The sequence below is a fragment of the Schistocerca piceifrons genome, chromosome X (assembly GCF_021461385.2).
Source record: "Schistocerca piceifrons isolate TAMUIC-IGC-003096 chromosome X, iqSchPice1.1, whole genome shotgun sequence".
Lineage (NCBI taxonomy): Eukaryota > Metazoa > Arthropoda > Insecta > Orthoptera > Acrididae > Schistocerca > Schistocerca piceifrons.
In genome coordinates, this window is record NC_060149.1 from 604392105 (window position 1) to 604406691 (window position 14587).

Here is a 14587-nt window from a genome sequence, read left to right on the forward strand (position 1 = left end):
AAGCAATTCATCAGCGAATCCTCAGCTCACCTAATCTTAGTTACACATAGTCTTGGGTATTATTCGTCATTTTCGTTCCACCACTGGACCGGTCAATAGAGGACACGAAGAATAATTGTGAAAGAGCTGGGTGTTTAGTCCGTTTTTCATCTAGTGTGAATGACAGCGTTTCGGTGATATTTTTTTGGTGACGTCGGACGAGCGCTCGTTCTAACAAGAAGGCAGCAACTTATTACTCCTTCCCATAATGTTCCCTCCAAGTGACCATAATTTCTAATTTAAGATATTTTAGTTAATACAATATTTTGACGTTCGCATTTAGAGTAGTGAACTAGTCGAGGATAGTGGTAGTGGTGCACTATGTACCGTTCGTGACAGGTTTCGGTGAGTTTCAGAGTGCAAATTTAGATAAAACCTCCTGCGAGTACAAAGCGATTCAAATTCATTGTGGGTGGATTACGGAGGAGGGTATATTTACCGTACGAAGCGGCTAAGTACTGTATTTAAGCAGGTGGGTGGCGTGTGCGGCAGCAGCCACGGGCGCAGGTGGCGCTACTGACGGCGTCGCGGCCCGCGGCGTTCTCTTCGGCTGGGCTCGGCAACTCGCCGGCTCTCCGGCTCGGCGAACCGGCGACAGAGGGGCAGCGGCGCCGGCGCGTTGCCCACCGAGGGGGTGAGCGCGCTGCGGGGGCGGCGCGGGGGGTGGGAGAGCGTCTGCGGGGGCGGGGAGGGGCGGGGGCCTGCTGGGAGAGCCGCAGTCGGCGTGGGCGGGAGTGGCGGAGAAGGCCCGGGCCCAACCGGCATGGCACTGCGCGAGCGGCGGCTGAGCGCGCATTCACCACGTGCTGCTCCGGAGATGTCGTCAGTCGCTCAGTGACGCTCCGACAGGACAGTTGGGAACCGACCAGCAATGGAGAAGGGACCAGGTGCTGTGCTCTCTGCCTCACTGGTGCTGATGCTGGTGGGCTCCGGCGATGCCTCCCTGCTCCTGCCGAGTGCAGGCGTGGGCCCGCGTCTTCGCTTGGCGCAGCCTCCGGAAGCGCAGCCGCCGGCGGCGACCGGCGACTCGGCGGCCGCAGCGGTGCCCATCGGCGTCGGCACCGCGGCCGAGCGCTGGCTGCCGCTGCCGTGGTCCAAGCGGCAGGCCGCCGAGCCGCACCAGCACCCCGACATCCCCACCGCGCTCAGCGAGCACCTCATCATCCGGTCGCAGCGCGGGAACCGCCAGTACGACGTCCCACAGATCGGTGAGTGTCGGCGCGCCACATGGCGCTCAGTCCCGACGACGCCGTTTCCTCGCAACGCACACCTCATCCCCTTCCCGCTGCCGACTGTGGCGTCCTCCCCGCTAGTAGATACTTCTCTCTATTCTCTATCGCTGTTTTATAAATATTTTGTATCTTTCTCTTCAATTTTCGAGAGCTTCATTGTATGTGACAGCGTTGGTCACGTCACTCTTACGTAAATAATATTTCATTTGTCGTCACTGAATTAGTGTCGTTATTCTTGTGTCAGTTACCTATGATCTTACAAAAAAAAAAAAAAAAAAAAAAAAAAAAGTATGCAAACAGAAAAGATTTGCCGTTGGCTTTTTTATTAACCTTAGTCGCACGCTTAACTGTTAACATTTCTGATGATTTTGTGTTTCAGTGAGTGCAATAAACGCTCTTAGGACTTTTATAACTCACTGTGTCATTTTAACTGGCGACTTGACGAGCCCCGGTTAATGTTCGTCTTTGCGGTGATTAGGCCCCTATTGCTACATATAAGCTCTCCATTGGCTCGCCGTGTCAAATTTCAATGAACAACACGTGACATATTGCCTCATACGATGAAGCGACCATCCCCAGTTATCTTACTTTCACTAAAACTTATGTATCACTTGCTTTATTGTGTCTCTTAAAACTTATCTACTGCACGTGCATAGTTAGCCTCACCTTTTGAGCACTCTCTTCTTCTGTACAAAATAATTTCTCTCAGTTTTTCTACATCCCGCACATCCTATATTCATTTCTTCAGCATAAGATTCGTACGTCTAAGTAGCTTAATTTATATATATATATATATATATATATATATATATATATATATATAAATTGATACTGTCTTTATTATTAAGCTATGACATGGTAATATGTTGTAAGTTTTCATAACGTCCGGACACTTGTTGAACAGTGTTCAGATATCAGCACATTCAAATTAAGTAATTGGTAAGAAACGGAGACAGCGTAAAGCACGACATATAAGATAGCATGGGCCGTTGCTAACGTTGTTTTCTGTTTCTGTGTGCACTATTTGTCTACCTTTTGTCGTCAACTGCATGACAGTTTCACGAAATAAAATTTGTCTGTGTAATTATGTACATTAATTTGCCAGAAAGTGGGCTATACACATCCATAAGTATCCTGCGGCAGCAACAGGCTGTACCAGCCTTTGCCACGAATATCTCCCTACCATTTTACATCCTTTTCTTGATAAATTTCAGAAAATAAGTCGTTGAGCATCTATTCCGCACAAGAAATGAAGATTGTGGAGTACATAAAAGGTAACTACGACCAGTGTCATAATATATGGAAGTGTTGAGACACCTATTTTTCACATATATTCACTCCATATTGACAAACTTTGCAAATAGTTCTAAGTCATTTTGAAGAAATTCTGAATGATAATCACGAAGAACTAAATTCAACTCTAATAAACATTGTCGAGAAATAAATGTGAAAAAGAACAAAGGAATACAAGTGGAATAGGGGAAAAAACTATATCCACGTCTGAGGAGACACTGCCTTTGGCGCACAGAACCTCAAAAAATGCCACGTATATCGGTCTCCTTACAGACTGAGAAGCAATATTTAAAGTTTAACCTCTTAGAATTCCCAAAATAATATTATGTCTGTGATCAAATTGACGAGTGAACTTGAGTGACTGCTGAAATTCAGCTTTGTTTCATTCCCTCTGTAACTCCCTTGCCGGCATCATTATAAACTCATTAGATTATCATTAGATTATACTGAAGGTATAGTTTGATAAATAACCTTGAACACAAAGTAATATTTTGGAGGAAGCTGACTTGCAAGATTAGATACCTTGAACACTACACTGTTTACTTCGAAACATCGAAGCGTAGGTTCCAGGATATACGCATTAATGGCGAGAATACGATGTCCTGCATCCCCTGAGTTTGTTAAATTCACATATCACAAAAACTCTTCTTTGAGTACTTACGATATCAGCTCTTCTTTCTACACGAAGTGGATTAGGGATACAGCCAGAAAGATGTACCCAAGTGTCGCATAATAACTGACTTTGCGTGGACCTGAGTACCAGCCTGCACTATTGGTTCGGCTCCAGTCCGCTCACTTATTAACAACCGAAGATGTCTGTACAACCTTAGGGCCTGTTTTCAGTGTTAAGTCCTTTAAAGTGTTACAATTACAAGCAAAAGTTATCTGTGGTATTTAGAAGTGGATGGGGAGGTTGTATAAGTCCAGTTACACGAGATCCTTTTATAACAGTAAATCTACCGACCCCAAGTACGCAAATAGTTCCGGGACGATACTGAGAAAGATACTTCGGAATTTATAAGTAAATATAGTATTAAAAATGGCTCTAAGCACTATGGGACTTAACATCTGAGGTCGTCAGTTCCCTAGAATTAGAACTACTTAAGCCTAACTAACCTAAGGACATCACACACATCCACGCCCGAGGCAGGATTCGAACCTGCGACCGTAGCAGCAGCGCGGTTCCGGACTGAAGCGCCTAGAACCGCTCGGCCGCAACAGTCAGCAAATATAATGTTACAACCAGAAATACTATATGCAGTTCAGATTTTCGTGTGACAGTTATTTCTTGGCGACGAGGATTTCCTAGTTCCTCGTAGTCTATAAAATTCTCCGTTGTTATATGGAAGACGTGTAAAGCACGTTGACTGACTGTGTTTTACGTGTTCCACGATGGATAGAGAAGATCTTTCATTGTTTAAAGAACTTAAACAGGCTGTTTTCGGGTATCGTTAAAATTGGTTATAGCCGCTGTGAGATTGTTCGCGAAACTGTACAATTGGTTAATGCTTTATTATAAGTTAAACTTTCGCGATTCAGTAAATAATAAAGACGAAAAAATTTACAGACCTTCAATTTCAGTTCACCTATATGTTCGTGGCGTGGCAGTCGATTCGATTTAGTTTTTACTCTTGAAGTTATCCTTGTCCGTTTAGCCGGATTTACTACAACCACGTAGATTCAAACTAATTTTGTAAATAAGATCATTGCCGTAGAATTTCAGAGAAATAACTTTAAACACCTTACATATTTTGTGAAACTATATTACTATTCATTGGTTAGCGGTTTACTTACGTTCGACAACATTTAATATGTACGTTGACTCTTTGATTTTGAATTCAGATGAAGACGTAAATTGTTTAAATGGGCGGTAAAAATATATGAAATAAAAACATCTCATGTTCATAGTACCAAACTGTGCACAGACTATCCAACAATATGGCCTTCCTATCATTCCTATACCACCTGCGGAAGACCATGGGACTAAGGCATGCTGTAGTAATAGCAGTAAACGATAAATATACCATGTCTTACAGATCGTCGAAACCTTTCTAACTAATTTGTGTAGTATTTACCGAGAAAAAGATAGATTGTGTAGGTATGGAGATAATAGTAGAAGACGTAGAAGATGGAGAATGAGTTAAAGATTTAAAAAACTGGATGGTCACAGGTAGATAATGAAAGGAAGAGGTTTTCTGACGCAGCGGACTAACTTATGCTGCCATTAATGGCTAATAGTTCCAAAACACTTTTGTCACAGTAGTACTACTATGTAAAATGCCCTACATCACAGTTTTAACTTTCACAGACTGAAGGTTTAAAATGGATTCCAAGTTGCTTGTTCCAACGTGTAATAAAAATCGCTAACTCCTACACCAATTAGTTCCCCCATAAAATTGATCAATATTACCCTGTGGGTCCGTAAAATAGTACAAACCATATGTACCACGGAAAGAGAATGACGAAAATGTCTTATTACACAGCATACGCGTCGTATATATGGATGTGAGGATCTTAAGGACGAAAGTAAATGTGACATGTTGCGTAACTGTCAATGAAATGTGAACCATACATAGAAAGAACTGCTATAGTGTAGTACAGAAGATAACTCAAGCATAGACGCAATGATACGAACAGAAATGACACTTTTATCCGAACACAATAATTAATATGATTCGTAATTTTCCCCTGGATAACATACGGCGGGAAAAACGTGCTCTGCAATATGCTCCCATGATGGTCACAAGGTTGGTAAAGAATTCTTGTGGTAGGGCCTTCTTTTCCTTCATCTGAGAGGTTGTCAGTTCCTGAATAGTCGTTGGTGCATGTGGACGTACTGCATTACGTCTGCCAAACAGGTCCCACACGTCCTCAAACGGATTAAATCGGCCAACGGGCAGGACACTACATTCGTCTAATACCATTTCGTTCCCAGAGCTCTTCGACCTGCACTGTTCGATGTGGTGCGTATTGTCATCCCTGAAAATTAGGTCAGGACCGACTGATCACCTGCGTAGACGCAGGTGGAGAAGAAGTGCAGTGTCATATCAACGTTGACCGGTGACTGAATCGTGTTCAAACATTGGGGGTCAGTAAGCAAATGCAACATTTTGCCTTCGTACTCCGTGCCAAATGGACCACAAAATGATCATGTTCGACACTTTTCCTGGGTATATTACGTATTCCCATGTCTCACCATATGAGAGTACGTCCTACATTTTCGAACATGATCGTTATGGTTGTCCAAGGGCTATGGTGTAAAGAGGCGTAATGCTGCATAGGCGTACTGACCTCCAAATATTTGAAGACGGTACAATCACCGATCACCGTTACTTTGGCGCTATATTATCTTCCAGTGGGCGTCTTTCAGGGGTGCTTTCGGCCCTGACTTAACTTTTATGGAAGACAATGCGCGCCTGCATCAAACAGCGTAGGTGGAGGATCCCTTGGAAAGAGAGAATGTTCGGCGCCCGTCTCTCCCCTCCTTCCCCCCGCCAGCATGGGCCCTATTTACAGAGAATGATGGCCGTCCGTGGTGATCAGATGGCCTGTTAAGAACTATGTCCCCACTTTTGTAACGTCCAGAGGGCATCATCGATCGCGATGACTTCAGTGTGATTATTAGTTTTGACTAAAACTGTCGTTTCCTTGCGTCTCATTTCGTATTTCTTTCAAATACGTTCTGTACTACACTGTAGCAGTCCTTTCTACGTATAATCCAAGTTTCGTCGAGCTATGGTACTTGGCAGGGACACATCATGCCACAGTTACTCTCATCCTTAAGTTCTATCCTTCAGTGTATTAGCAGAATGTATGTATGAGTGAGATTGTTCTGAGTTATTACAACGCTTCATGTACATTATAAAATGAGACAAGGATCTCAGAACGTTTCAAAAATGGAAAGACATTTTCTTTCGAAGGTCGTATGCCATATTCTGCTTCCATTTGTCGGTTGTACGTTGTCGATATTAGTTGGAAAAAGGTTTATAGAGCATGATATTCTAGAGTTTGACAACAGCAACGTATTATATATATATATATATATATATATATATATATATATATATATATATATATATATATATATATATATCGAATGGGTAAGTTTGGAAAAAGTTATTAACGACTAATGTCAGTGGACTACCAGGTACAAAGGGACAGGGACTATCTAAGAGCATGTTAAGTATTCTAAGTTAACACCACGTTAAGTGGTCCATTATTATAGGTAGGGTGAAGGCAAAGCCATTGATGAGCTCTGTACGCATTAACATTAATTTATAATAAAATTTTCACGTAGAAGGAAGAGTCCTGTTACTACTGTTAATGATATTTAGAAATAATATGAAATATGTTAATACTTTAGCAAATTAAGATTTCTAAAATCTTGACCTAATCGCTCCCAAATAGCGTTCTTCGTTTTTTTTCTATGTAAAAATTGATATTGAACCATAACTCACGGCTGACGTAATATCATATTGATTTTCATATTCTAGCACTGGGCTCTTTATGGAAATAGTGTGAATAAGAGTGAGATTATTTTCTGGTCCGTCTATGTCACATTCACAACATGTTAGGTGAACAATCATAGGATTCGTTCAGTAGGAGTCCAACTAATGTCTTCCAATCGTATTTCAAGAAATTAGCTACATCTGCATTTAATTGAGCCCTTTCAGTTATTTACCCTGGAAAATAAGACTTCATCTGTGACGGTGACTGACAAATTTGAAAATTCGGACACTGTCTTCAGAACAATTGAGAAAGACTGATATGCCTATAAGGGAACAATTGGTTGTCGTTCTTGTGTTAAACTGACTTCCAAAGAGCTAAATCGTTTTGTTCAGAAAAAGCGCATATAGGAAACGTACCAGAGAGCAGCCCTGTGTTATAGTTGATGTGGTTCATTTATTCGTTATTCGTAGAGCACTATTACAAACAAGAAGATGAAATTTACAGCTCACACAACTGCAGATTTCTGCAGTTTGTGATGATTAATAGCTTTAACTAACTAGGGATACCCCGTGTTAAATTATTCCCTGTGGAGACAGATTTAATATTGTCTCAAAATGTATTTCCTTCATGAAATGAAGTCACGTCTTAAATGAAATGCAGTTCACATATGATGACTACACAACCATCCTATAGAGAACATAGCTCACTCTTTTCAGAAAAGAAAAAGGTTTTTTGCTGTCGAGTTTTGTACTCTTTTAAACGGCACACTTGGGTGCTACTCGGTTCCATAAGCGTGTATGTGAGCAGAGTTTAACACTGCATGACCGAAACAGCACCTGAAATGAGATTCTCAGTATATTAATGTTAATTATTTTCTTCTCCACAAGTTTAAACCTTATTCAGTAATGAAGGCATTAAATAAAAACTGATAATTAGAAACGAAAAATATTTTCTGGGGACATGGTAGATTCTGAGGTTGGCGGTTCACTATAATCATGACGCCCGTAAGCCTCGTCACGTGGCCGATGAGTTATGAATAATTTGCAAAATATGTTACAGAATGTAAGCCGAATTTACTACGGCAATTGCAAATACTATTTGCGTAGAAGTCCCTGCTGCTATTGAGAAAAGGGAGACACAAACGTCAGAAGTCTGTTTACACATATTGTGAAATGACAAAGGAATGGGCTTGGTTTAATTTTTATACTAACAAACAGAAGTCTCTACTAAGTAATTAGAACAGAAATAATATTCTGAAATTGAACTTACATAGAACTCAATCATAGTTTTAGCGATCTGCTGTCAAGTGAATATACAAGCGACACAATCCCTCTCATGATGCTGTGGCTCACCAAGGGAAAGAAAGCCATCACATCTACCGTTAACAGTACATAATGGTCTTTTGAATATTTTAGGAAATTTAACATTCAACAAATGAATGATTGCATAATTTTGTTAAGGATTATTAAAACTGAAGTATAAACTATTCACTAGAAGGATTATCCAGTTGGTTTCGAAGAGCGGGAGACAGTATTTATTGCACTGCTCAAGTAAAATGAACTCTCGAAATATATCCGTTGGTAGCCCACAGGTACTTCTCGCTAAGCAACCGCTAGAAAACATCGTATTAGCATAAATGTGGGGACTTCATTATACGCCGCCTTCTGGTGTTGCGCCGCATGCTTTTACGTTGCTCCTACATATTTTCTACCCACCTTCCATGAGGTCGTCGTCTGAGTCTTTTTCTTCATTATGAATCCAGCAATTACGAGAGAGATTATATTTTCAACCTTCCACTGGTCGCAAAATTAAAATCACAATGAAAATCCGACGATGTTTTGCGCAAATGTGTTGCTCAGGGTCTCAAGTATGCCTGTCGATTGCGTCAGAAGGCACTTCTCTGTTCTGAACACACCTTGAGCAAATAAAGATGCCTAGAGAAATCATACGCTGTCTTTCGCTGAAGGTTTCCGCCTTTCATGGCGTTCATATAAAGTAACTGTTATGCGTAACAGCAAAGTGCGGCAGTACTGCATAAACTCACTGCAGCTGCAACAATGACGCTCTTGCAGCATTTTCGATGGGAAGTGTTTGAACACTCGCCGTATAGCCCGGACATGGTTCCCCTTAATTTTCATCTCTTTGCTCATATGAACCTCTGGCTATAAGGAAAGCACTTTGACACAGACAGGGAGCTGCAGACCACTGCAAGGAAATGGCGGAAAACACACGCGGCTGCCTTCTATGACGAGTGTATTGGAAAGTTGTCGCAATGCTACGACAGATATCTGTATCGGAGTGGCGATTATGTAGAAAAATAGCTGGAAGGTGTAGCTAAATGTTGCACATATAACATTTTTAATTGTTACCGTGACTTTAATCTCGTGACACATGGAAAATTGAAAAGATTATCGCCCTCGTAACTGGAATTCAAAATAAAGGAAAATACAGAACCTCATGTATGGCGGCTAAATACATGTACGAGGAACGTAAATACATGCTTCGAATCATCAAGAGGTGGCGTGTAATAAAGACTCCATATTTATGCTAATCTGATTTTTTTTCTAGCAGTTGCTTAATTATTATTACCTGCGGGCTACCAGCTAAGAAGTGCAATAAATACTGTTTTCCGCTCTTTGAAGCGAACTGCATAAATCTTCTAGTGAATATATTCTACTTCAGTTTTTTGTGGTAGGCTCTTATGGGACCAAACTGCTGAGGTTATCGGTCCCTAGGCTTACACACTACTTAATCTAACTTAAACTAACTTACGTTAAGGACAACACACACACCCCTGCCCGAGGGAGAACTCGAACCTCCGACGGGGGCAGCTATACGAACCGTGGCTAGGCGCTCAAGACCCCGCGGCCACTCCACGCGTCTACTTCAGTTTTAATTATCCTTAACGCAGTAATGCAGTCATTCATTTGTTGTCTAACATACTCAAAAGACTACTAAGTACTGTTAACGCAGATGTGATTGCTGTATTTTGATTGCTAAGCCAAAGCATCATGAGAGAGATTGTTTCACTTGTAACCTGTATCACTTGGCAGCAGATCTCTAAAATTATGGTTGATTTCTATGTAAGTTCCATTTTGAGAATATTATTTCTGCTCTAATTACTAAGTAGAGGATATTATCTGTTTATAGAATAACTAAATCAAGGCCCTTCCCTTGTCATTTGACGAACATTGACCGTCATGGGTATAGCGTAACGTCAATCTCAGGCAGTGCCATTATTTTCAGAAAAACGTTTTCGCTTTCAGCATTAGTTTTATTCAGAGCATTATTCCATTACTGGTTCAGTCCTAAACTTGTAAAGAAGAGTGTAAGTAACATTAACATACTGAGAATAACATTTCAGGTGCAGTTTCGGTAATGTTATGTTAAAATCTGCCCACACATACGCCAATGAAGCCGAGTAGGATCCAAATGTGTTGCTTAAGAGAGCACAGAACTCAGCAGCAAGGAAACCGACTCTAAAAACAGTGAGTTATTTCCTAACGATTAGGTCTATATTTGAGAAATTTTAATAATGTGAAGATATTTTTATGTTATTTCTAAACAGTATTAACATCAGTAACAGGAAACTTGCTTCTACGTGAACATTATAAATTAATGTTAATGCGTACACAGTAGTTCATCAGTGAATCTGGTATCACGTGAACTATAAAAATGGTCCATTTAACGTGGAGCCAACTTTTCATACTAAATATGCTCTTCGGTAGACCCTTTGGACATCAGGAAAACCTCGTAGCCCACTGACATTAGTTGATTAGAATAGTTTACTTTAATGTGAATAACTTATACTCAACTTTTTTTATTCAGGTAGCTAAACAGTGCTTCCAGGGTTAGACGCAAGAACCTATGACCCTCATGAAGCAGTAGCATGACTTTATTTAGTCACAATTCTATTTGATCTACTGGGCCGGTCGGAGTGGTCGAGCGGTTCTAGGTGCTACAGTCTGGAACCGCGCTACCGCTGCGGTCGCAGGTTCGAATCCTGCCTCGGGCATGGATATGTGTAATGTCCTTAGGTTAGTTAGGTTTAAGTAGTTCTAAGTTCTAGGGGACTGATGACCTTAGAAGTTAAGTCCTATAGTGCTCAGAGCCATTTGATCTACTAGAATATGAGAGAATTGTTTTTGATCTCTCATCATCGAGCCTTATTAGTAAATAAAACGGTCACTAAGATACAACTATTATTTATTATTTGGCTTTGCGTCACATTAAGATTACAGAGTGGTTCGTTGGCGAATAATTAACCGAAAGAGCAATTTTACCGAAATGAAACGAATAACGTAAGTTGCTAGATAATGAAATTTTCCGTAAGAACACTTATAGGACCATTCGATATTATATAGTATGACGCTGTTGTCAAACTCCCGAATCTCACACTCTGTAAACTTCTTAACAAATATCGACAACGTACAACCGACGAAGGAAAGCAAAATATGGCATATCACCTTTGAAAGGTTACGTCTTTTCATTTTTTAAACGTTCTGAGATCCTTGTCTCATTTTACAATGTACACGTACGCATTGTAATAACTCAGAACAATCTCACTCAGACAAACAATTTGCTAATATCTCTGAGTACAAAACTTAAGGAGGAGAGTAACTGTGGCATGATGTGTCCCAGCCAAGTAACATAGCTCGACGAAGCTTGGACCATAAGTAGAATGGACTGCTACAGTATAGTACGATCGGACGCAGAAAAAAAAGAAGAAAGATACGGCCCTCGTAATTTCGATATTGCAGCTGCTATCTATCCGCTTGGTTGGATATTCCACTCTCCGGTATTACATATTAAATAGGGTTATTACTACGACCTCCAAACCAGTCCGTTCGTTTATCCACATACAGGGTGTCCCACGAGGAATGGTCAGTAACAAGGAATGTAACAGCAATGACCATTCGAAGCAGAAAAGTCAAGAAGACATGGGCTCTAAAATGCGTACCTTAAGAGCTATGAGCACTTCATTGCTGTGAAACATATCTCTTCCACTGGTGTGTTCGTAGCCCTCAAGGTGTACATTTTAGGGCCCGTGTTCACTAGACAATTTCTTCTTGTTTTTGTCAATATTATATCTTCGCAAAATATGGAAAGTAAAGACCTTGCCGTGTAAGAGATGTGTTTCACAGTATCGAACATGAAGATTTGCTCATTGCTCTTATGATATGCATTTTAGAACACATGTGTACCAGATATTTTTGCTCAGAATAATCGTCCTTGTCATATCCCTGAATATTAACTTTCCTCCTATGATACCCTGTATATTGTCTGGTGGACAAGGTACGAAGCCTTATGAGGCTGTTTTCAGATGAGGTAATTGCAAACGTGAAGATGCCCTCTTTAGGCAAATGTTACGTAACGCGCGTAAATAGTTGAAATGATCGCATCACTATGTGGTTGCCCGCTCCCGGTAGCTGAGCGCGACGGGATGTCATACGTAACGGACCGCAAGTTGCCAAAGTGGCGTCAACTCGAAAGACTTGCACCAGGCGGACCGTCTACCCAGCGGGAGGCCCTAGACACAAGGCATTTCCATTTTTACTATGTGATTGATGGTCTCTTTCTGGAATCGATCGAAACTATCACGTATCTAGGAATATCTGTATGGATCAATTTCCCTTTCCCACGTACCGAGAAATGTACTTACCACCAACTGTATTTCTTAATAGCGTTCGTAGAAATACGTTGTAGCACCTCTTTACGCTCCTAGCACCTATTGGTACTTTACTACACCATCTGCGGTTCGTGTTTGTTGTGGAATATAGCTTTCAGTTGCCTTCAAATGTGTCTTGTGCCGTACAGGTACGCTCGAAGTACATAGATCACGAAGCAATGTTGTATATGGGCCAGTGGTTTCTATGCACACCAACAAAGTATTTTTTCCGGGAGGAATTTGAAGTATATTTGCCACAAAATTAATATTGCTTTTGTGGAAAGCAGGGAGCCTACTTTCTTCCAAATTAATTATGTTTCTACGCTTATCGAATAATGTCGTGCCACCTCTGTATGTGGTAGTACGATGAACTGGATGTATAAGAACTGCTTGCCTGACACCTTTTAGTAGTACGCTGTATTATGTGTATAAAAACTACTAAACTTTCAGTTCCTGTTTGCCGAAAGATGGTTACTTTAGCCACTTGTGAAGACTACATCCATATCTACACATACACTCCACAAGCTACCGTATTGTATAAGGCGGAGGGTGCCATGTACTTTTACTAGCCATTTTGTTTCCTATTCCTTTCGCAAACGGAGCTAGCCGAAAACGACTATCTGTATGTCTCTGTACCAGCCCTAATATCTCTTACCTTGTTTTCGCGGTATTTACGTGAAATGTTCTTTGACAGCAGTAGAATCGTTCTGCAGATATCGGCAATGCTTGTTATGTGAACTTCCTCAACTCTCTTTCGCGGAGAGAACGTTTCTTCCTCACAGGGATTCCCATTTGATTGAATGAAGCATGTCTTAAACACTCGCGTATTACCCGATCCTGCCGGTAACAAATCTAGCAGCCTGCCCCTGAATGGCTTCGCTATCTTTTCTTAATCCGACGTGGTAGGGGTGACAAACACTTGAGTAATACTGAAGAATGGATCACAAGAGTGTTCTATATGTGGGCTACTTTACATGGGAATTAAATTTTCCTACAATTCTCTCAGCAAACCGAAGTCAAAAATTCGCCGCCGGTACCTTCGTCGTTACATCTTCATTCCATTTCATACTGCTTTGTAACGTTATGCCTAGATATTTAATCGATATGACTGTGTCCAGCAGTACACAACTTATACTGCATTTGAACGTTACAGTGTTGTTTTCCCCACTCGCCTGCATTAACTTACATTTTTAAACATTGAGATCAAGTTCCCATTCATCAAATTAACAGAATTTCTGTGTAAATTTTCAAATGGGTTCAAATGGCTCTGAGCGCTATGGGACTTAACTTCTGAGGTCATCAGTCGCCTAGAACTTAGACGTACTTAAACTTAACTAACCTAAAGACATCACACACATCCGTGCCCGAGGCATTATTGGAACTTGCGACCGTAGCGGTAGCGCGGTTCCAGACTGAAGCGCCTAGAACCACTCGGCCACTTCGGCCGGATTTATTTTCTGCACATTTTAATAAAAATAACAAAAATTGGGTTGCTGTTCTACCAAAAAGCGTATACGGGTATGGTGTAAGAACTCAACATACTTTTCATTATTTCTGTCTATCTTTTTCTGTGCAGAGACAGCACTATAATACCAGTGAATCTTGGTGGGATACCGCAAGGATCAACCATATTAATTGTGCCTCCGATTTCTGTTGGTTTTGAATGTACTGCTTCGTTCTTTATCAGTGAAGGATGCCAATAAAGAAATAACAGCTTTCTAACGTGTGTCAGCAGGTGTGTACGTCGTATCTGAAGTTGAGAATGTAGAAACTGCATTGTTTTTATATTTATTATAACGGTGTTCCTTGTCTTCGGCTGACAATAATTATACGTTTGTGTGGTGGCAAATAATTCATAAACATCACGAAAACTGTACAATGTGACCGACTATAAAAATTTCGTGTG

At 41.0% G+C, this 14587-nt stretch overlaps 1 protein-coding gene across 1 annotated transcript in view; it reads left to right on the plus strand.

Moving 5' to 3' along the window:
- The first annotated feature begins 910 nt into the window (after positions 1-910).
- The window catches only part of LOC124722545, a 435389-nt gene continuing 421712 nt past the window's right edge, over positions 911-14587 (plus strand). Inside the window, exon 1 of the mRNA XM_047247687.1 lies at positions 911-1247. Within this exon, the coding sequence (XP_047103643.1) occupies positions 911-1247 (337 nt within the window). The remainder of the gene's footprint in view (positions 1248-14587) is intronic.